This window comes from Vipera ursinii, assembly GCF_947247035.1.
Source record: "Vipera ursinii genome assembly, chromosome: Z".
NCBI lineage: Eukaryota > Metazoa > Chordata > Lepidosauria > Squamata > Viperidae > Vipera > Vipera ursinii.
The window spans coordinates 12716224-12741279 of NC_139517.1; the positions used below are offsets into that span (position 1 = coordinate 12716224).

The following is a 25056-nucleotide window of genomic DNA, read 5'->3' on the forward strand; positions in this document are numbered from 1 at the left end:
GTAAGTTGCCCAGAATCACTGTATCAGTGAGATGGCTGGCATATTAAACAAGCAAACAGGTAAATAAATAAATAAATAAATAAATAAATAAATAAATGAATGAATAAATAAATAAATAAAAAGAAAAATAGAAATACAGAAAAACTGGAAGGAAGCTAATGTTGCTTGACCCAATCACTGGGATAAGGTGATGTTTGCCACGTTAAAGCCAAAGCTGAAGTGAAGTGCTCCATGTAAAACCAGGTATTATGACATCGAAACCAGTAGATCCATCATTTTGCAAAAAGATGTTAGTTTTTCTAAGATCAGAGAGATAAAAATACACGGTAGAAAGATGATGAGGGAGAATAAGAGAGAGGGAGGGCGGAGGAGGTAAGAGATTCAGATATGAGTTTTTGGGTGGCTATCGTTTCAGTTTTTTAAAACAATGAAGATCAGTTTTAGCTCTAGCTGCATTAAAATACTCAGCTAAGAACATTCACAATTTTGGTGACTTTGGCTCCGTCCGTCCCACACGTCATGAGCGCCACAGAGAAACTGCCATCTTCTCCTTGTTGCAAATGCCACACCTTTGTCTTCTTCCACAGAGCCAAGCCTGGGTGGTACATTCAGCTGATGTTGAGGCAGTTCTGCAAGGCAGCTTAAGCTGCTTATCTCGTTGGCAAATGCCAGCTGGAAATGAATCAACTTTTTGTGATTGCTCCACAGGTTTCAATCATTTGACAGGTTTGGCAATGATGCTGGCCAGGAGTTTGCCTCAGGCCCATCCCAATTGGAGGCTCTCCTGTTTCTTTATAATGACCAATCCTTGCTGGAATAGGAAGTCCAGACACTCATTTTTTGGAATGGGGAGGGGGAAAGGGGCTATGTTTGAGAATGGGTGATTTCTATGAACTTTCCCATGATCCTTGATTCCTGCTTGGACCGAACCTCCTCTCAACGAAGCAATGGTTAGCCATAAGCATTGGAAAGATCCGTTAGCCCAGTGTGCCTTGCCCAAATGGTATTTGAGATGGAAATATAAATTAATACAGATAGTCCAGTGTTCCAGTATCTGAGGGGCTGCCACAAGGCAGAGCGGGGTGGGGGGCAAGTTGTTCACCAAAGCACCAAAGGGAAGGATGAGAAACAATGGTTGGAAACTGACCAAAGAGAGAAGCAACCTGGAACTAAGGAGAAACTTCCTGACAGTGAGGACAATCAACCAGCGGAACAGCTTACCCCCAGAAATCGTGGACGCTCCTTCACTGGAGATTTTTAAAAAGAGGCTAGACAGTCACCTGTCTGAGATGGTATAGGTTCTCCTGCTCAAACGGGGCTGGACTAGAAGACCTCCAAGGTCCCTTCCAGCTTCTATTCTATTCTAATCTATTCTATTCTATTCTATTCTATTCTATTCTATTCTATTCTATTCTATTCTATTCTTACCACAAAATTTCCATTGATAAGCAAAACACTTGCTAAATGAATTTTGCCCATTTTATTTATTTATTTTTATTTATTTATTTTAATTCCATTTACATCCCGCCCTTCCCCGAAGACTCAGGGCGGCTTACAAGCTTAGCAGTAGCCTTCATTCTATGTATATGCCTGCTTATTAGGGCTTTCACACACCCCCCAAGCGGCATTATTACAAAGTCAGCTTAATTGCCCCCAACAATCTGGGTCCTCATTTTACCTACCTCGGAAGGATGGAAGGCTGAGTCAACCTTGAGCCTGGTGGGATGCGAACCTGCACTAATTGCAGGCAGCTGGTGTTACTTAAGGAGGCATTAGCCCACTGCTCCATCAAGGCTCAAGGTTGGCCTTATGACCTTTTTTGCCACAGTTATTAAAGTTAGTACACAGCCGTTAAGAGAATCTGGGTTCCCCGTTGACTTTGCTTGTCAGAAGGTCTCAAAAAGTGATCCCATGACCCCAGGACACTGCAAATAAATGCCAGTTGCCAAACATCCAAATTTTGATCACGTGGCTGCAAAGGTGCTGCCACAGTCTTTCAGTGTGAAAAATTGTCACAATAAGTCACTTTTTTACAGCGTCACTGTAGCTTCAAACGGTCACTATATGAATGGCCATAGATGGAGGACAATCTGTATTTCTTTGTTTAAGTACACAAGGAGAGGCATCTCACCCAAAGAGAGGGAAAGAGAGCAAATTAGAAAATTAGAGAATCATTTTATTCAATTTCAGACATACAGTGGTATCTTGCTACTCGTCCTTCATTGGTTCCGGGAGTACAAAAAACAATGAGTACCAAACAAATTTTTCCCATAAGGAATAAGGTAGTGAGTCACAAGGAAGCCGACATCAACAAGTTCTAGCTTGCGTGTTGAGTACCAAACAAACGATAAGTACAGGGACAAAAAATGCATTGAGTACTAAATTTGATCAGTTTGAGAGCTGCTGAGTACCGAGGTACGACTGTATTGGGTTGGAATGAGGTTGTTTTTTTTCCTTTGGTTGACATCATCTGACTCATTTATAATATAGGACGCGTGCTCAGACACTTTATATGTGCCATGTAACATTTCATTGCCTCCCATAAAACTTTGAGTATGATCTTGTTAATGCTCATCATATTCAGGAGGTTGTGGCTGTTACGTTAGGATGAATTTGCAAGTCACTGGAGTTCAGATTCACATCCGAACTAGATACATCAATCAAAGGAACTCCTAACAACTGAAAACATTACTCAGAGAGCCCCACCCCTCTTCCTGCTACCATCACACTCTTTTCACCTTTCTTTGGGTTAAAAAAGGAAATGAGCAAACTCCTTACGAATTTCACCTGGGTGCAGATAGAAAGTTTGCCCGTCATCCTTTTATCAGGGAAATAGAAGAAAGTAACAGAAAGTTAGATGAATCTGGTATTTTTTTTAAAAAAAGAAAGATGTTCAGCCCTGGAGGAGATGGACATAGAGTTAGAACAATTAACCAGTGGAACAACCTGCCTCCAGAAGTGGTGAATGCTCCAACACTGGAAGTTTTTAAGAAGAGACTGGCCAGCCATTTGTCTGAAATGGTATAGGGTTTCCTGCCTGAGCAGGGGGTTGGACTAGATGACCTCCAAGGTCCCTTCCAACATCATCATCATCATCATCATCATCATCATCATCATCATTATTATTATTATTATTATTATTATTATTATTATTATTATTATTATTATTATTATTATTATTATTAAAGATGTGACCAGAAGGAAGGATCTGTTCCTGCCGTAATGAAGAACTGAGATGTTTGCCAGCAAGGCAGGGTGGCTCAAGTGGCAGACCACATTGTACCAAGTTTGTGCTGGCAAAGGTAGCAAAACCTGCTTTTGGTCTAGAGCAAGAGAAGTTAGGCAGAAATTGCCTTCACCGGAGGCTGGAGTCGGATGCAGGATATATGCTTGCATGTCACCTCTAGACATGGTTAGTGGAGGACCTTCTCCTTAGGCAAGCAGGATGTATGGATGAGCCCCAACGTGTAGAGAGTAATCAAAACACCTATGATAAAGCCCCCAGCTTGATTCTCCTGTTATTGGACAATAGACAATAACAGTCTTGCAGAACAGCAGACCAAGATCTTTGTTGAATAAAAAGGGAAGGGAATTATCACCCCATAACTAACTTCCCATCTTGATGGGAACTGGTTTCTTTTTGCCGTAAAGCTGAATTTGTGAACTGCAGAAAATATAACTAAAGCTGAAGCCAATGTAATTTTCTGCTACCAGTTGTTCCTCAGAGGTGTGTGGGGGAGGGGAAAAAACAACCCTTTTTATGTGGAAATTTTAAAGAATGTTACTCTCCTTGGGGATTCACAAAATGAAAACAGCTTTGTCAGGATCTTGTGACTAAAATGTGACCATGCCAAGCCAGATGGTGATTGTCACGTAGGGACAATTTTTACTGTTGTTTTGAAATAATTAAATGCAGGAGAAGGCAGTAATTCAGATCGGGACAGTGATGGGAACAAAGAAATGAGGTTTTCTCCCTCTGAATACCACAATCATAACCTATGGCCCTTCATGCCACAGGCGATTTTTTTTAACAAAAGAAAACAAAACAATACAGCAACAAGCTTTTAACAAATATACAATTAGTCCTTCATTAATTACCATAGTTGGCACCAGAATTTCCATTGCTAAGCAAATTGGTCGTTAAGGGAGACATGCTTGATATTAGTACAATCTTTTTTGCTATGGTTGTTAAGCAAATCAATGCCAATTGTTAAGTGACTTTGCTTGTCAGACGCCAGCTGGGAAGGTTGCAAGTGGTGATCACGTGACCCGGGGACCTTGTGACCATCAAAAATTCATGCCAGTTATCAAGGGCCTGAATTTTGACCACTGACCCTGGGGATGCTACGACAGTCGTAAGTACGAGGAATGGTCATACGTCCCTTTTTTCAGTGCCACCCTAACTTAGAACCATTGCTAAATGAAGGGCTGTAAGTTGAGGACTTCTCATAGTGTCCAATTGGGTCCTTAGAAGATGAACGTATTCAGCAATCAGCTCGTCAGGATGGGTCTGTGAATGTATGTAGCTTGTCTGGTTGTGTATAGCTTACGATGAACGTATTTGGGACAACAGCTCAGGGAAGATATCTCAAGACAGACACAGATTTCAATGGATAGTTAGAACCACAGAAAAAACAACTTACTTATTTTATTTATTTAATGGGACTTATATGCCGCCCGATCTCCCGAAGGACTCAGGGCGGCTAACAACAGTAAAATACAAGTAAAAATACAAATATTAAAAATTAAACTATATCTATAGCCCCAACTACAACCAATAAAACCTTAAAACCATGTTAAAACCCCCTTATCATCAGTCCAGGTCGGCCTGTTGGAAAAGAAATGTCTTAAGGTCACAACGAAAGGACCGGAGGTCTGGGGTCATCCGGAGCTTCAGGGGAAGCTGATTCCACAGGGCAGGTGCCCCCACAGAGAAGGTCCTCCCCCTGGGGGTCACCAGCCGACATTGTCTGGCCGACGGCATCCTGAGGAGGCCCTCTCTGTGTGAGCGCACAGGGCGATGGGAAGTCGTTCCTGGCAGCGGACGGTCCTGCAGGTATCCCGGGCCTAAGCCATGTAGGGCTTTATAGGTAAGAACCAGCACCTTAAATCTCACCCAGAGGGCAACTGGTAACCAATGCAGCTCACGCCGGAGGGGTGTAATATGGGAGTATCGGGATGCTCCCATCACAACCCGCGCGGCCGCATTCTGCACCAGCTGAAGTCTTCGGATGGTCTTCAAGGGCAGCCCCATGTAGAGAGCATTGCAGTAATCAACACAGGAGGTAACGAGCAAATAAGTGACCGTACGTAAAGCATCTCGGTCCAGATAGGGGCGCAACTGGCACACCAGGCGAACCTGGGAAAATGCCCCCCTGGCCACGACTCCTATATGATCTTCTAAACTGAGTCGTGCATCCAGGATGACGCCTAAGTTGCGCGCCCTATCAACGGGAGGTAACACCTCTCCCCCCATAACCATAGATGGAATATCCTGGACTACACGAGATGCCGATACGTAAAGCCACTTGGTCTTGGCCGGGTTAAGTTGGAGCCTGTTCTTTCCCATCCAGATTCGTATCGCTTCCAGGCAACGGGACATCATGTCGAGGGCATCACTGGGTTGGTTCAGGGTAGAGATGAAAAGCTGAGTATCATCAGCATATTGATGATACCTTACCCCCAAACCACGGATGATCTCACCCAGTGGCTTCATATAACTGCTACCAACCTGCCTTCTATTCAGGGCATGTATACTGCACGATCCAGAAAGAGGACTGAGAAAATATCTACAGACCCCTCATATCCTGGACATAAACTGTTAAAAGTTCTCCCCTCAAGGCGATGCTACAGGGCATTGCATGCCAGTACAACTAGACACAAAACAGGTTTTCCCCCATGCCATCACTCTGCTAAATAACTACACTGTCAAACTACCTAGTAAGTCTGTATTACTATTATTCTTCTCATCTTTCCTATTACCTATCTCCTTATCGTCTTATGACTATAACTTTGTTGCTTATGTCTTACGATTTATATTAATTGTTTTATTTACTATCCTAGTATGCTTTACGTTGACTGCTTATGTAGTATACTGTGTGACTATCACTGAGTGTTGTACCTTATGATTTATGATGAATCTATTTTATGATTATTATGATCACGATTTATCATTTGTTGCTTGTATTACGCTGAGGGGTTATGGACCGGAGACAAATTCCTTGTGTGTCCAGTCACACTTGGCCAATAAAGAATTCTAATTCTATTCTATTCTAAAAAGATATGTCCTTTCAGTCGATCATATTTTCTTACTATAATTCAATCTTTTTTAATATCCCCTGAAGCTGTTGGGATGGCTATTGTCTTTAGAGATTGTATATTTATCTCATCTTTTTTTTCCAGCAAGATCAGCATTTTGTACCGTATCTGTTTCCATTCCAACCTCTGTGTCCTCATGATTAACTTTGTGAGGTAAGTTAGGTGTGGATAGTCAGCAACCTGTAATTATCTAATAAACCTTGTGACTGAGTGGTGATTTGAACCTGGTCTTGACCTGAACTTAGGTCAACCTGTTAATTGTGTCGCCATAAGGGTGTCTCGCTGGAATACTGTACAGGAAGTCCTCATTTAGCAACCACAATCGAGATCAACATCGGAGCCAATAAGCTAAGCGGCCTTTAATTAAAACGGCAAATGTGCTTATGATCTTATTTCTGCTTTCCTTTGCTTTACAGATCTGTGAAGGTCATAAATGAGGAGTCACAAAGTTACATTTTTTATCACCATCCTAACTGTGAAGTTGCTATATGAGACAGTCGCTATATGAGGACTATCTGTACTGTACATATCCCCTAATTTCTAGATTAGAAGGACCTGGAAGACACTCTCAGAAGAATCTTATGGCATCTTACCTTATATTTGAATTAATGGCCTTTTTTATTAGAAAACACTATATTTTAGATGCCTTTGAAGCCAGAGTAGGTAAAGTTCTACTACATCCTAAACCTCTTTTCAAAAATATTTATTGTTGTATAGTGGGTTCTGGAGAGCAGGAAGGACGCCGAGACGATGAGTACAACATAACAGCTCTTTATTTGGTAGAAGTGACTGTACTGGGGAATAGGGGCTAACTGCACTCTTATATATACCTGGCCAGTACCTGGCCAGGTACTCAACCAACCAATCGGATTGAACCTCTGTTTCCCGCCAAAAATGCTTCCCGCCAAAACAGTTACAATTCAACGCCTCCTGGTGGTGACTCTTATACAAGCTTTAGGTGTTCCAATAAAGCCTAATACATAACATTTATGTTCAGTTCCTACTAAGTCTCATGGTAGAGTCTCGAGATGGAGATAGGCTGACATGGTGCGAGTTCATATCTACCAAATATATAGAGTAATAAATGCACATTTTCTTGAAAAACCACAACAAACATTTTGTGGATATTACTGCATTCATTTAATGTTGTGCAAAATTAGACTCACAACATTCAAGATGTGAAGACCAGGTCTTCTTCAGGGGGATCTGAAGTCCTCTTCAAAATATTATGCTAAAGCACCTTTTCATGCAATAACTCAAGTGTTTTATGTTCCTGGTAGTAATAGACATTTCGACCGTTCAACGGCTGCACAGGGCGGAAATTGTTTTGCATACGCCTTTTCTCCTCAGCGGTGGTAAAATATAGTGAATTTGTCATTATTTTAATCTGGAAAAAAGAGAGGGGGAAAAAACCAATGGCAGGAGAGGAGAAGAAGAAGAAGGGAGAAGACAGCAAAAAGTGAAAAGTTACTTCATCTACCTGGCTCTGGAATTCTGGGAGTTGAAGTCCACAAGTCATAAAAGAGCCAAGGTTCCCCACCCCTGGTACTCTGTGAAGCATTTTGCGCTGCACAACCCCATTACTTCCCTGCTTCAGATGTACAGAGAGTCCTCAACTTACAGCCTTTTGTTTACTGACTGAAGTTATAACAGCCCTGAAAAAAGGTTATAAATGTTTTTCACATTTACAACCGTGGCAGCATCCCCCAGGGTCACGTGATCAGAATTCAGCTGCTCGGCAACTGGCTCCCATTTATGACGGTTGCAGTCTCCCAGGGTCATGTGTGATCCCCTTTTGTGACCTTGTGACAAGCAAAGTCAACAGGGAAGCCAGATTCACTTAACAACCATGTTACTAACTCAACAACTGCAGTGAGTCAGTTAACAACTGTGGCAAAATTCACTTAGCAACAGTCTTACTTTTACTTTGCAATGGAAGTTTGAGGCTCTGTTGTGGTTGTAACTCAAGGACTACCTGTATTTCTTCTAGCAGACACTCTAGCACAAGTGTCTGCTAGACCTGAAAATCTAATTATCTGAGATAGCTGGAGAAGCATTTTAGTATCTGAGGTAAAGGAGAACCAGATTCCCCCGTTTTTACAGGGCTGATTTAAACGAATCCCTAGGATCATTAAGCAAATCCATTCTCCCGAAACTGGCAAAAACATCCAAAAATAATGGACATGTGCCCGCGGGATGCTGCAACCAGTCATAAGTGTGAGCAGTTGCCAAGCGTCTGACATGCAGTCACGTGACCCTGACGGTGGTTGTTTTGCAACCATTTTTACCACGCTCGGAAGTGCTTCACAAGCCATAAGCACCTTTCAGAGGCCCTCACAGCTTTGAACAGTCATAAAATAACCTGTTATAAGTTTAAGGCTTATAATGCTTTTAATGCTTCTCTTGCCCCCCCCCCCCCCATCATTATCTGCCTCATCAGTATCTGCCACTTCTTTGCCTTCTGACAGGGCCAGCTCTAAATGCAAAACTAGATCTACAGTATTTGCTTATAGCAACGCTGTCCTAATCTATAGCGGTTTTGCGACCAACTCAGGAATCTGAGCATTTGAGGATCAGCTGACTCTAATAAGGGCCAGTCTATTTCCAGAGAATCCATTGCTGAAAGCTGAGATGAATCAGACCTTATCCACTCACCACGCGGTAAGAAACCCAAAGGGGTTCTAGAAACACAATCCAGATCACAACCTCTTCACAGTCTGGAGAAGTGAGAGAACCTCTGTAGCGGATATACGTGCTTAAATCTGCCGTCTTCAATAAGCCACCCATAGAGAATTCCCCATTCAGATCCCAAGTATTACCTGAAAAACCAGAAAAAAGAGACAAGTACAACATCACCTCATTTTTATTTTAGGGAAGTGGGTGGGACTGGGGGGGGTTGGGGGAGGGGAGATCCAGAGACTCACCTTTCTCTGGGATTTTTCGGAGAAGATTGCCTACAGTGGTCCATGGGGTGATATAATTACACTTTTCGGATATCTGTAGCAAATTGAAAGAAAACAGTACAGTATATATTAGTTGGTGGGATGCAGGGAATAGTCGCTTAGCGTGCAAAATAGTCTCTAAATTACCATAAATTACATCTTAAATTAGAGATGCCAGCTTGCAGAGAATAGCATGAATGTGCCTGGTGCAAAAGTGGGTTACAGTTGCATTTATGTCTATAGATAGTCTCTGACTTACAACTATTCATTTAGTGACCAATCAATCAGAATAGAGCTGAAAGGGACCTTGGAGGTCTTCTAGTCCAGGGCTTTTCAACCTTTTCACCCATTGTACCACTTTTAGGATATGGCAACATCCGAGTACCACCAGTCACCTAGCAAGGTGTCAAAAACTTGATGACCAAAAAAAGGGGAAAAAATTAACGAAGTACAGGTAGTCCTCGACTTACAACAGTTCGCTTGGTGACTGTTCAAAGTTACAATGGCACTGAAAAAAGTCCCCCCCCCAAGCCACAGCTGAGCAAGACCCCTGCCTGCCCGCCTGGCAGCGCTCTTCCTCCTGTCCGAGGTTTTCATTGTTGTGGGCATTTCTGTTGAGGATTGGCAGCGGGGGTGGGGTGGGGGTGTTTGGTTTTTATTTCCCCCATCTGCTGGGTGGTTGCAGCAGGTTTTGGTCACTTCACATGACCTTGGGACACTGTGACCGTCATAAATATGAATCAGTTGCCAAGCATCTGAATGTAAATCACAAGAGATGCTGCAACATTCTAGCTGATCGGCGCTTCTTCTGGGCTCAGCAGAAGCGCCAGGATCAGCGCTGAGCTCCAGGTGGAGCCTGGAGCTGATCCTGGCGCTTCCGCTGAGCCCTGACAGCCCTGCAGCTCCAGCCATCTTTTGCTCAGGCTTGTGCAGTGCTGCCACCGGTTCAGCTTATTCCCCTCCCCCGCTACCCCTTTTCTAGGATGGCTGCATACCACCTGCCAGGTGCCAATGTACCACAGGTGGTACCCGTACCACTGGCTGAAAAGCCCTGTTCTAGTCCAACCCCCCACTCAAGCAGGACACCCTATACACTGTACACCCTATACAGCGACAATGGGACTGAAAAAAAGTGACATATGACCGATTCTCACATTTACAACTATTGCAGAGTGCCCATGGTCATGTCATCAAAATTTGGTTGCTTAGCAACTGGCATGTATTTATGATGCTTGCACTGTCCCAGGGTCATGTGATTGCCATCTGCAATCTTCCCAGCTGCCTTCTGACAGGCAAAGTCAAAGGGGGAAGCCAGGCTTGTTTAATAACCACATGATTCATTTAACGACGGCAGTGATTTGCTCAGCAACTGTGGCCAAGATCATAAACTGAGGTATGACTCACTTAACCACTGCCTTGCTTAGCGATGGAAATTTTGGGCTCTGTTGTGGTCGTAAGTTGAGGACTACCCGGAGTGTGAAAATGAACTTGGGAAACAGAAGAGAGCGCCACAGATTGGGCAAGCATCATGTAAAAAAAATATCTCAGCCCTTGGGAGGAGAGAGGGCATAGGAAGCTTTTTGAAAAAGACCCTCTCTAGTTTTCCAGAGAGTAAAAAGGGGAGGAGGGGAGCCATGTTTTCAGCCTTGCAAGATTCTGTTAATGTAATCTTGCAATAAATATAGAGGTTGTACTCATTTTTTATTTATTGTTTATTTTATTTAGAACATTTGTATTGCCGCCTACTTGCACACAGAGACTCAGTGTGGCTTACATCAATTAAAAAAACACCCCATAAAAAAAATAAAATGTTGTTAGCTGCGAAGTCGTGTCCGACCCATCGCAACCCCATGGACAACGTTCCTCCAGGCCTTCCTGTCCTCTACCACCTTCTAAAGAGCAGTCAGGGTTGATCTCCTCTAGGACTGACCGGTTTGATCGCCTTGCAGTCCAAGGGACTCGCAGGAGTCTTCCCCAGCTCCATAGTTCAAAGGCCTCCATTCTTTGGCGCTTAGCTTTTCTTATGGTCCAACTTTCACTGCCATACATTGCAACTGGGAAGACCATAGCCTTGAATATACACACTTTTGTTGACAGGGTGATGTCTCTGCTTTTTAGTGTGCTGTCTAGATTTGCCATGGCTTTCCTTCCCAGGAGCAAGCGTCTTTTAATTTCTTGGCTACAGTCCCCATCTGCAGTGATCTTGGAGCCCAGGAAAATAAAATCTGTCACTACCTCCATTACTTCCCCATCTGTTTCCCAGGAATTGAGAGGGACAGATGCCATGATCTTGGTTTTCTTAAAATAAAATAACAAGAGGAAAAATAAAATAATGCCCTGCCCCCCACCCCAGCCACAACTCACATTAAACTAGCCATTTGTGCTTCTTCTCCGGACTAGCTCAAAGGGTTGACAGACACATGTATTATAATTGTCAACATGTGTCCAAACTAACCAACGCAATTCTTTCTATTAGTAGGGAATGTGACATGAGGACAACTAAAGCTGATGTCCTGGTCTATCCAGGGTTTATCTAACCCAAACCAGTTCTATGAAAGCTTTTAACTCATGATGGGCAGTGGACCTCAGTAACTAGGAGTCCATACAAATTAACCCAGAGAATAAATGGTAGGTGTGGTATATGGAATTCTCTCTGAATGTATCAAATCCCCATCCTATTTGGAAGGTGCCCACCCTAGGCTGCCCGAGGGACAGATACTCTTGGACCAATGCAGTGTTGGATTGGCATTCCTCCTGGCCAACCATTTGCGCTGCTTACCTCTATTAAAAATGCCAGGACAACCAATCCGTCAGGCTCCTTCTTCGCATCTTCTAAACTCATGTTGTTTTTAGTGTGAACCAGGTGCATCTGGTGCAAGGATGGAGAATGAGCATCAGCACCAACATTTTAAACAGAGTGTTAACAATGCAGGTAGCCCTCGACTCACAACCGTTTGCTTAGTGACCATTAGAAGTCACAAGGGCACTGACAAAAGTGACTCGTGACCGTTTTTCACATTTACGACCTTTGCAGCGTTCCCCACGGTCACATTCAGACGCTTGGCAACTGGCTCCTGTTTGTGACGGTTGCCGTGTCCCGGGGTCATGTGATCACATTTTGCAACCTTCTGACAAGCAAAATCAATGGGGAAGCCAGATTGACTTAACAACCCCCTGCTACTAGCTCAACAAATGCAGTGAGTCAATTAACAGCAGTGGCAAGAAAGGTCATAAAATTGGGCAAAACTCACCTAGCAACTGTGTCGCTTAGCAGTGAAAATGTTGGGCTCAGTTGTGGTCATAAACTGAGGACTGTCTGTATAAAACAGTTTTCCTCAACCCGGGCAATTTTAAGAGATGTGGATTTTAGCTCCCAGAATTCCCCAGCCAATCATTCCATCCTATCCTACACACACAGAGAGAATCTATAAAGCTCAGTGGTTGGCTACTTGTAGTTCCCACTTGTTCTCTTAAGATAGTTGTGATGAGGAGAGTAGTTGTATTCTCTTTTTAACAAGTAATCTATTCTGAAAGGACTTTGCACCTCCCGTTACTGATTTTTTCATCCTTCCCCTGAGGACTATCAGCAACAAACATAATAGCTTATTTTAAAAAAAGCTGCCAAAGTAGAAATGCAGAAAGCAAAGTTAAAGATTCTGGTGGCAGAAGAGTAAGTTGATCTTAACTGGTCAAGTAATCAGCACTACAGATTGTCCCAAAGGTGCTTCTTCAAGAGGCAACTGGGTTTTTCTTCGTTTTTCCTTGAAGATGTTTCGCTTCTCATCCAAGAAGCTTGTTCAGTTCTGACTGAATGGTAGAGAATGGAAGGATTTATATTCCTTGCAGGCATCTGGTCATTAGCACTCTTTCTGGGAGTCATTAAGGCAGGGGTGTCAAACTCAATTTCATTGAGGGCTGCATCAGCATTGTGGTTGCCCTCAGGGGGCCGGGTGGGCATGGCCAGGGTGGGCGTGGCCTACTGGATGGGCGTGGCTAGAGTGCATATGGCCTACTGGATGGGCATGGCCAGCTCTACATCATTCGCATCAAGGGTGCCTATGGGGGCCTGGGCAGGAGTGGGACAGATCTGAGGGTCTCTGGCAGAAGGAGGGTCTCTGGGCCAGGGCCAAGGCAGTGGGGGCCGTTCCCTCACCGTTTCCAGGATGGCTTCGCGGGCCGCATGAAACCACTTCGCGGGCCGGATCCGGCCCCCGGGCCTTGTGTTTGACATGTCTGCATTAAGGCTTCTTCCCCACCATTCTGACAGACATGAAGAAGCTGCTTAGATGAAAAGCGAAACATCTTCAAAGAGAAACAAGAACGTCCAGTTACCTCTGGAAAAAGCATCTTTGAAACAACCAAGACTTGGATGACTGATAATCTCCATAGACATTCAGGTAGCCCTTGACTTACAACCATTTTCTTTGTGACCATTCAAAGTGACAACAAAGTCACTGAAAAAATGTAACTTGCAACTGGTCCTCGCACCTACAATCATTACCCACACAGTCACCTGATCAAAATTTGGGCACTTGACAACCAGCATGTATTTACAGTATAACAGCTGCAACATCCTGAGGTCCTGTGATCTCCATTTGTGACCTTCCCAATTGGCTTCTGGCAAGCAAAGTCAATGCAGGAAGCTGGATTCACTTAAAGACTGAAAGAGTCACTTAACTGCAGCGAACTACTTGAGCCGTGGTGGTGCAATGGTTAGAATGCAGTACTGCAGGGCTACGACTGCTGGCTGGCAGCAGTTCGAATCTCACCAGGCTTCTACCTTTCCAAGGTCAATAAAAGGAGGACCCAGATTGTTGGGGGCAATATGCTGTCACTGCAAACTGTAAAGAACTGTAAGGTAAAATGTAAAAGTTTCCCCCACACATGTGTACTAGTCGTTTCGAACTCTAGGGGCCGGTGCTCATCTCCGTTTCAAAGCCGAAGAGCCAGCGCTTGTCCGAGGACGTCTCTGTGGTCATGTGGCCGGCATGACTGGTGCAGAATGCAGCTGCACGGGTTGTGATGGGAGCTCCCCGATACTCCCATATTACACCCCTCCTGCGTGAGCTGCATTGGCTACCAGTTGCCCTCCGGGTGAGATTTAAGGTGCTGGTACTTACCTTTAAAGCCCTACATGGCTTAGGTCCGGGATACTTGCAGGACCATCTGCTGCCGGGAACAAATTCCCATCGGCCAGTACGCTCACACAGAGAAGGCCTCCTCAGGGTACCATTAGCTAGGCAATGTCGGCTGGCGACCCCCAGGGGGAGGGCCTTCTCTGTGGGAGCACCAGCCCTATGGAATCAGCTCCCCCCTGAGCTTCGGATGGCCCAAAACCTCCAATCCTTTCGCCGCAGCCTCAAAACACTCCTGTTCCACCAGGCTGACCTGGACTGACAGGCATTTTAATTAATTTATATTTAGAATTTTTAATTTATTTTTTAAATTCTCTAATTTTAATTTATTGCACAGATGTTCTCAATTTTATTTTTATCTTGATTTCTGTACTTATTATATGTTTTGTTGTTAGCCGCCCTGAGTCCTTCGGGAGATAGGGCGGGATATAAATCCCATCAATAAATAAAATAAATAAATAAATGACTAGACGCCAAAGGCGCACGGAACGCTGTTACCTTCCCACCGTAGTGGTCCCTATTTTTCTACTTGCATTTTTACGTGCTTTCGAACTGCTAGGTTGGCAGAAGCTGGGATGAGTAACAGGCGCTCACTCTGTTACGCGGCACTCGGGATTCGACCCGCCAAACTGCCGACCTTCTGATCGACAAGCTCAGCGTCCTAACCCACTGAGCCACCGCGTCCCTGTAAAGAACTGTGAAGCGGTATATAAGCCTAAGTGCTATTGCTATCACTTAATGAAAGGTCAAAAAAGGTCATCACATTAGGTGAGATCCACTTAACAATCGCTTTGCTAAGCAACAGAAATTCTGGTCTCAGATTGTGGTCATAACTTGAGAATTACCTGTATTCTCCTACCATCAAGCCAAACATTCATCTCTTAGTAATGTTATTTTTGCCAGCACCCTGAATTGATTACCTCCATGGCACAGCGGTAGCCATTGATTGTGTGCTCTGCGCCACTGGTATTTTGGGTGCCCCAATGCCAGTGGGCGCTGACCAGGAAATACACTGCTGGTAAGCTGGGACTAGAGATTGTTGCATTGGGATGAAAAGTTATCTGAGCTGCAACAGAATGAAAACAAAATTAAGAAAAAATGTCTTGATGGGTCCTTGACTAACAAGCAATCAGGCATTATTCCAACAGATTCGTCAATCCACAATCCCCCAAAAATCCCACTCTTAAAACTGTAAGGATGATAGTAGATTTTAGGAGAAGCTCTCCTATTCTACTACCACCTCTTACGATATTGGACAACACAGTATCAACAGCAGAGATCTTCAGCTTTCTGGGTTCTATAATCTCTCAGGACTTAAAATGGACACCTCACATTAAAGGTAAAGGTAAAGGTTCCCCCGCACATGCGTGCTAGTCGTTTTCATCTCCGTTTCAAAGCCGAAGAGCCAGCGCTTGTCCGAGGACGTCTCCATGGTCACGTGGCCGGCATGACTATTTATTTATTTATTTATTTTTTATTACATTTATATCCCGCCCCTTTGACTAGACGTCAAAGGCGCATGGAACGCTCTTACCTTCCCACCGTAGTGGTCCCTATTTTTCTACTTGCATTTTTACGTGCTTTCGAACTGCTAGGTTGGCAGAAGCTGGGACGAGTAACAGGCGCTCACTCTGCTACGCGGCACTCGGGATTCGACCCGCCAAACTGCCGACCATCTGATCGACAAGCTCAGTGTCCTAACCCACTGAGCCACCGCGTCCCTCACCTCACATTGGAACCATTATTTAAAAAGGCACAACAAAGAATGTTCTTCCTGCATCAACTCAGAAAACTCAGATTGCCCAAGGATCTGCTGATACAGGTCTACAGAGGAATTATTGAGTCTGTCATTGTACCTCAGCAGCTGTCTGGTTTTGTACAGCAACCAAACAGGATTGGTACAAACTTGAACAGATAATTAGGGACTGCAGAAAAAACAACTGCCATCAGCTTGCCTTCCACTGAGGATTTGTATACCGCATGAAGCAGAAAGAGGGCTAAGAAAATATCTACAGACCTCTCACATTTTGGACATAAACTGTTTCAACTTCTCCCCTCAGGATGCCACTATAGGGAATTGCATGCCAAAATAATTAGACACAAAGATAGTTTCCCCCACCCCCATGCCATCACTCTGCTAAACACCTAACTCCCACAGCATTGTCTTACACCAGACATGTCATACTTGCGACGTCACGTACGTCGTGCAACGTATCGGGACAGTTTTGCCATTGCCGGCAATGGGGTGGGCGCGGCTTCCACGTGACGCGTCTGGCCCGCGGGCCGGCAGTTTGACACCCCTCTCTTAGACCTAAAGATATTTACCCATACAGTAGGCCAGGGATCTTCAAACCTGGCCCGTTTATGACTTGTGGACTTCAACTCCCAGAATTCCTCAGCCAGGCACGCTGGGTGAAGAATTCTGGGAGTTGGTCCACAAGGCATAAAAGGGTCAAGTTTGAAGACCCATGCAATAGGCTGTAGTGCTTCTCATCTACTCATCTTTCTCATCTTCTCATCCTTTCTCACCTTCTCATCTTTCCTACAACCTTCTCCCATTGGTATACTATGATTTATCACTTGTTATATCTTATGATTCATGATCTATGACAGGGGTCTTCAAACTTGGCCCTTTTATGACTTGTGGACTTCAACTCCCAGAATTCCTCAGCCAGCTATAAATGAATGAATGAATGAATGAATGAATGAATGAATGAATGAATGAATGAATGAATGTTAACTCTCAAACTTAGCTGTTTTGGATCTCATCTGGAGCCCTTTTTGCAATTCCTACATTTGTAACAGTTAACAAGCAGGTTCTAACCAATGGAGAATTGCAACCTGATACCCATATCAGCACCTAGTTTCACAAGCCTTCCATTACGCACATCCAATTAACTGGATTGCCCCAAGACAGGAGAAATAATATGTCATTCACAAGTGTCAAAGTCTCTCTCTCTCTCACACACACCCTCCCTGTCACATCTGAGTAGCACCTGCTAACATGACTGCAAGAAATGGAATCCAAATCATGCAGATGAAGAGGTGGAATTATGCAAGATGGGATCCATCAGTGACCTTTGTTTTCTACAGAGCAGAACGGAAGATTGCAATCAGCAAGGGAAAAGAGGATTACTGCCCTATGAGCTTCTGCTCCTCCTGTCTCCAAACTTGAATCAAAAGGGGTAGGAAGATTTCGGTGCCATCCATAGGATGTCCCTCAGGATGTCCCCCGACTTACTTTTCTTCTCCTTAGAGCAGAAACAGAATTGGAAGGGATCTTGAGGTCTTCTAGTCCAATCCCCTGCTCAGGCAGGAGACCCTCAACCTTGGTGATGTTAAGATGTGTGGACTTCAGCTCCCAGAATTCCCCAGCCTTTGTTAACCTTTTTAACATACTTTTGGCCTGGATGATTGAGTCTTCATTTACACGTTGCATTTCATTTGGGGGAGAAACCCCTACAAGAGTTAGTACATTCCAAAGATTCTCTGACTCTATGGCTAACCAATTTTTTTTTTCTTCTGACTGAAAAAGTTACTTGGATGAGTAACGAAACATCTCGGTTTAATAAACAGTCCAGTTGCCATGATTTAATCTTTTTACATACTTTTGGCTTGGATGATTGAGCCTTCATTTACATATATTTTCCCAGCCAGAAAGTAATGTGTTCTCCAATTCCCATGCTGGCTGGGGAATTCTGGGAATTGAAGTCCACACATCTTAACGTTGCCAAGGTTGACAAATTCCGACTTAGTGAGATCCAATTGAATGTTGTCAAGGTCATCTCAGCGAATGAGACACTTACAGTGTAATTCTTTCAGGCCACAAATGTGCAGATCATATCATTCCTTCAGCCCAAATCTGGGCAACATCTGAGACAGTACTCCATATTTTAGGAAGACTGGAATCACAGCCAAATCATGGATTTGAATGAAAGGACAGATGTGGCAGCCTTTCAGGGGAGGGGTACCCAGGGAGAGGGCAGATGTTGGGGCTGATTCTATTCCACTTCATGTGAATCTAGAGTTCACGTGACAATAAGGAGGCACTACATGACTATTTCCCCAAAACAAAAATTAGGGTCTGCGTGGAATTGAATCAGGCTGCATGATTTATTGAATTTGTAGCATAATTGAATTTGTAGCATAGATCTCAGTGAATGAACTGCAGCTTATTGCTGCCTACCTAAAACTTTTTTTATTATTACCTTCATGAATCACATCACATCTCATAACACAACTATCAAGCCTGGTGGAAAGGAGACCACACAGTAAGCTTAGCCTAAATAGAAGCAATTATTCCAATTGAAAAACCAAGCTGGTTTCCCGAGCTTTACAGGATCATGTAGCCATTGCAACCCAGCTGAATTGCTATTACTAGGAATATACCACTGGGATGCAGCACAAAGTTTTTCAACCTTGGCAACTACCAGAGTGCCACAGCCAGGAGGGCCACTGCTGAGAATTTTGGGAGTTGAAGTCCACCAATCTGGAAATTGCCAAGGCTGGGAACCCTTGGTGTCGAAAATATTCCTCTAGGTGGAGGAACTTCTTATACATTTAGCAATGGATGGTAATCCATGAATACGTACCCTGATACCCTGTATTCTTCATTTGTTTGATGAATTTACGATTTTCATAGCCGGTGAAACGTATAGGTCCAAGCCTAGAATCATAAATTGCTTCACTGGTGTCAATGTTGATGGGAGATTGTCTCGTGCCACCACAGGAGCCAATAGTTCCCCAAGTGCTAGGTCCTAGCAGAAAAAGAATAAAAAGATGATCATATTAGATAATAATATAATAATGTAGCCCTTCCATTTTTTTGGTCTTTTTTCCTTTTTGCAATTAGAACATTTTTCTAGAATTTGGCAAACAGGTATGTGTATGCACGCATGTATTTACCGAGTCAGTTTCCAGGTAAAATTCAAGGTGTCGGCTATCAATTTTAATGGCCTACATGGTTTGGGGTCAGGTTATTTGAAGGACCACTGCTCTCTTATTAAACCTACCCGGCCCACCAGGCCAGGAAGACAAGGCAGGTTGTGGGTCCCATCGATAAGGCATTGTCATCTGGTGGGACCACAAAAAGGGCCTTGAGCCTGGTGGGATGCGAACCTGCACTAATTGCAGGCAGCTGGTGTTACTTAAGGAGGCACTAGCCCACTGCTCCACCAAGGCTCATTTATGACTCATGGACTTCAACCTCTGCTTTTCTCAAAGTCCCTAAAAACATAGTTTTGTCAGTGGGCCTGGGGACCACAAATGGAAATGGAGCTGTTGAAATGGCTGATTTGTTTGTGTTGTTTCTGCCATGGTGAGTGTGGTGGGGGTGATTTATGGGTATTCATTATGTGGTGGAGTTTTTAAATTTTGTAAACCAGAGTTCCCCAATGTTTCCAGCTTTGCGGACCGGCCTGGTGGGGAGGTGAGAGTTTGCAAAAACAGCCAACAAACACGGGCAGCATTATTTGCATGAGGGGAGTGCATGGGCACCTGCCGCTCATGTAAACGGAGCACGCACACATGTGCTCACCCACTGCTCCCACATGTGAGGATGTGTGCAAGCGCTCTCTGGCTGTTTCCATGGCCCAGTTGCAAAACCCTCACGGCCCACTAGTAGGCCGTGGCCCACAGGTTGCGGACCCCGCTTGTAAACCTCCAAGAGTCACCGATCTATGAGTTGGGCAGCTATACAGGTAGTCCTCGACTTATGACCAAAATGTTTGTTGTTAAGCAACACAGTTATTAAGTGAGTTTGCCCCATTATACGACCTTTCTTGCCACAGTTGTTAAGTAAATTGCTGCAGTTGTTAAGTTAATAACAAGGTTGTTAAGTGAATCTGGATTCCTCCCTGACTCTGTTTGTCAGAAAGTCACAAAAGGGGATCACATGACCCCGGGGACACTGCAACTGTCATAAATATGAGACAGTTGCCAAGCATCCAAATTTTGATCGACTTACAGCAGTTCAGTTAGTGACCATTCAAAGTTACAACAGCATTGGAAAAAGGGACTTATGACCATTTTTCACACTCAACAACTGTTGCAGGGTCCCCATGGTCATGTGATCAAAATTCAGACATTTGGCAACTGACTCATACTTTTGACAGATGCAGTGTCCAGGGTCATGTGATCACCTTTTGTGACCTTTTGGCAAGGAAAGTCAATGGGGAAATCACGTTCACTTAACAACCTTACAACTAACAGTTAACTTAAAAACTGTGGCAAAAAAGTCATAAAATAGGGCAAAACTCTTAGCAGCAGAAATTTTGGGATACACACACACACACACACACACACACACACACACACACACACAAATGACCTGAAAGGAAAAACATTTAGAAATTCTTCCTCATGTTTCAGCATACTTTAACCTCAAGATTGCTAAGGGTATATTGGCAGATACCACACTTGTGATTGCTACATATGGAATTACAGAGATTTTCAAACTTAAAACAGTGTGAGGGTGGGTGGGTATGTTCATTCCTTTAAACCCCTTGTTACCTTTTCCTTCCCATGTTAATATTTTTATAAAGATCTGTTGTTTTAATTATCACTACCTTTATACCATTAGACATATAACATATTGCTATTGCTAACGTATGCTAACGCTAGCCTTTAACAAAAACTGTGATGTAGACTTCTTCAAGGTGTCATCAGTTGAGGAAATAAACAGTAAATTAATTATAATAACAGCCAATATTAAACTCAAGGTGGTCACTGATTCAATTAAAAAAATCCCTAGATCGGGATGTCCAACCTTGGCAACTTTAAGACCTGTGGATTTCAATTCCCAGAATTCCCCAGCCAGTTGGGGAATTCTGGGAGTTGAAGTCCACCGGTCTTAAAGTTGCCAAGATTGGACATCCCTGCCCTAAATGGATTGCTGAATTTAGGTGTGCCTAAATCACATTGGCTCTCCAACAACAAGGCTTGTGGTTACCACAATGAGAAGGTTTCTGGAATCAGGGGGGGGGGGGAAACCATGGCTTACCACACTCTGGTTTGTCATAACACCAGTGATCTGCAAGAAAGAAAAAGAAAAGGGAAATTTAATGGCTTTTAAAGAAAACATTGAAAGGAACAAATGCCCAGAGCATCCCAAGGTATTTCTTCCATTCAAGGGTGTTCGCAGGAGCGTCCATAAAAGCAAGATGGCAACCCAGCCAGGTGATGAAAGCCCCGCCCCCTTTTTATGTGTGGGTGTCATGTGTATGATTATGGACACCATCTTGACTTTTTTGACCCCCTCCTGCAGACACTCCTGCTTCCATTCAATACCTAAACCAGGGTTAGGCAACCTCGGCTCTTTTATTTTTTATTTTTATTTTAATCCCATTTATATCCCGCCCTTCTCCGAAGACTCAGGGCGGCTTACAAGCTTAGCAGTAGCCTTCATTCTATGTATATGCCTGCTTGTTAGGGCTTTCACACACACACACACCAAGCGGCATTATTACAAAGTCAGCTTAATTGCCCCCAACAATCTGGGTCCTCATTTTACCTACCTCGGAAGGATGGAAGGCTGAGTCAACCTTGAGCCTGGTGGGACTCGAACCTGCACTAATTGCAGGCAGCTGGTGTTACTTAAGGAGGCATTAGCCCACTGCTCCACCAAGGCTCTTTTATGACTCATGGACGTCAACTCCCAGAATTCCTGAGCCAGCATTGCTCAGCTTGGAAACTCTCCCTTTCCCCTCAGCATGGCTGGCTCAGGAATTCTGGGAGTTGAAGTCCATGAGTCATAAAAGAGCCGAGGTTGCCTAACCCTGACCTAAACCATATTTCTGGCATGCAAAGGGGTTTTTCTAATTCTCTTCCTCACCAGCTTTCCCAACCCTTCACATATAAGAACTGAAGATATGGAGAAAACTCCTTTCCTCAAGATAAAACACAGATGTTCAAAATGAATCCACCCCCACCCCCACACAAAGAAGCATTGTCTTTGTTTAAATTTTCATTTCGTGGATCACCATAAAAAGAGAGAATTCAATATTGCTACCCGTTCCCGAGGACAGGATCCTTTGAAGGACTGACTCCTTCAAAGTACAGGCAGTCCTAGACTTACAACCATTCATTTAGTGACCATTTGAAATTACAGAGGCACTAAAAAAAAGAAACGACTAATGACTGTTTTTCACACTGAAATTTATGACGGTTGCAACCTTCTGACAAGCAGAGTCAATGGGGAAGCCAGATTCCCTTTACAACCGTGTTACTAACTTAACAACTGCAGTGATTCACTTAACAATTGTTGCAAGAAATAGGGCAAAACTCACTTAAGACCTGTCTTGCTTAGCAACAGAAATGTTGGGCTCAGTTGTGGTCGTACGTTGAGGACCACCTTTAGTCTAGCTTTGGCAAATGTAAGCTTTTAATTTACAACTAGGAGCAACTGACACCAAATTGCAGATGACGGAGTCCAGATAATTTTCTAATTTTTAATCAGTTAAGGAGAGTGTCTCCCACTGAAAACTGAAATTGCAAATCCACATTCTAGGAAGGTCACATGGTAGAAAACCCGAGACTTACTATCACAAGCAACGTAGGAATTTTCCAGGATCAGGAAAAACAGGATGCATGCTGATAATTTCAGTGGAAAACCAACACTTCCCATTGTACCTGCATAGAGGAAGCACATCGTTAACAGACTACAGAGCCCATCTCTTTCTCCCACACGTAGTTTGTACAAACTTGAGTAGGGGTTTGGACTAAAAGATCTCTGAGGTCCCGTCCAGTCCTATGATTTTATGTTCTACAGGTTACTGAAGCAGGTCAACTGAGGAGGCTGGCCTTCTGGGATCTAGCAACTCCTGAGTTTCTCCCTACTACTTACCAGCCCAAACAATATCTTGCATGCTAACTATGCTAAACATTAATTAATTCCCTTTCCAAGGAGGTAGAGTAGACTTGTTCAACGTGTCGCTCTCCTAACATCTTCAGTTCTAATTTGCCTAAAGGTTAAGATCCAACAATGGCAGTCCTCGACTTAAGACCACAACTGGCCCCTAAATTTCCGTTGCTGAGCAAGACGGCTAAGTGAGTTTTGCTCAGTTTTTGCGACCTTCCTTGCCGCCGTTGTTGAGTGAATCCGTGCAGTTGTTAAGTCAATCTGGCTAGTGACCGTGTTGCTAGTTTAACCACTGCAGCGACTCACTTACCAACGGGAGAAAGAATGGTTGCAAAATTGAGCCAAACTCGCTTAAACACCGTCTTGCTTGGCAACGGAAATTTTGGGCTCCATTGGGGGTGTGTAAGATGAGGGATGCCTGCACTGGATTTTAACCTTCGGGCAAATTGCCTTCTGACTTTGCTTGTCAGAAGGTCGCAAAAGGGGGATCACATAACCCCGGGACACTGAAACTGTCACAAATAGGAGTCAGTTGCCAAGTGTCCGAATTTGATCACGTGACCCTGGGGATGCCGCAGTGGGAGGGAAAAACGGTCATCAGTCACTTTTTTCAGTGCTGTCGTAACTTCGAACAGTCACTAAATGAACGATTGTAAGCCGAGGACTGCCTGTACTACAAGACCACAGGTTGGGAAACATTGCTATGTACGTGTTATGTATCTCATTAGCAGGATAGATCTGAGCATGATGACTCCCTAAGGTTAATGAAACTGCAGAAGCTGCACTTGGCAAGTGGAAAGAGTGAATAAAGCCGTCTAAGAGCTGACGCTGGCAATGGTGCTGCCAGGATGCATAACAAATCTTGATGGGTGGGGAAGAGCCTTCCCAAACAGAAGGTGTGGATGCCTGCAGAAACATGGCCTATTTTAAACCATCAATGGAGGGGGGGGTGTCATGTGACCTCCTGCAGGCATGCAGTGGGCTGTACTGGAAAGCTTAGTTTCCGGAAGCTTCCATATATATATATGACATTATAATGAAACTGCAGCGCCTTAAAAACACTGACATTTTGAGATGTCCTTTCAAATGGAGAGTTCTAGACCAGGGGTCCCCAACCCCTGGGCCACGGGCCACTACCAGGCCGTAACCTGTTCAAAACCAGGCTGCGGCAGAACTGGGCAAGCGCATGTGCACAAAGCTCCACTTGCACGAGCGGAGGGCACTTGATCTCGCGCATAAAACTCCATTCGCATGAATGGAGCTTTGTGGGCGAGCACAGGGGCCCTCTGCGCAAGTGGCCTCCGCTCGCTGAGTGAAGCTTCGTGCATGAGCACAAAGTGTCCGTCAGAGCTTTGCGTGCGAGCTCAAGCAGCCTCCGCTCGTGTGCATGACTGGATGGTGCGCGCACACACCGCTTGCACAAATGGAGCTGTGCACGAGTGCGTATGAACCTGCCATTCACACATACACACCTGGACTGCCAAGCTGGAAAGGTTAGGGACTGCTGCTCTAGACTGCCGCTTGTTTAGCTTACTCCTAACTCTGACTTTGCTCAGGGGTAAATAGTAAAGATTATAATGTACAGAACCGGATTTACCCAATGGAGATAAAACCTCCTAAGGCTGCTAATCTTATAAGAAGCTTGGAAGAGACCACAGGCTCCCCAGATCGACCTCCTGGACAAGGGCAGTGCTACATATTGATTGACTGATTATAAATTTGATTTATAACCTGGCTTTCAGACAGGAGCTCAACACTGTGGCAGTGATGCTCTTTCCACCTGTTTTCCTACATAACCACAACC

The 25056-nt window shown here is 44.1% G+C and overlaps 1 protein-coding gene across 1 annotated transcript; it reads right to left on the reverse strand.

Annotated features, from left to right (window-relative positions):
- Window positions 1-8961: 8961 nt before the first annotated feature.
- Window positions 8962-24580, reverse strand: LOC310649981 (carbonic anhydrase 4-like; the record flags this gene model as incomplete). Its single annotated transcript, XM_083378814.1, has 8 exons — window positions 8962-9137; window positions 9243-9315; window positions 12040-12129; window positions 15316-15461; window positions 18988-19152; window positions 21396-21425; window positions 22934-23023; window positions 24457-24580. The coding sequence occupies 8 exons, from the start codon at window positions 24578-24580 to the stop codon at window positions 8962-8964; spliced, it is 894 nt and encodes a 297-aa protein (XP_083234940.1).
- Window positions 24581-25056: the final 476 nt, after the last annotated feature.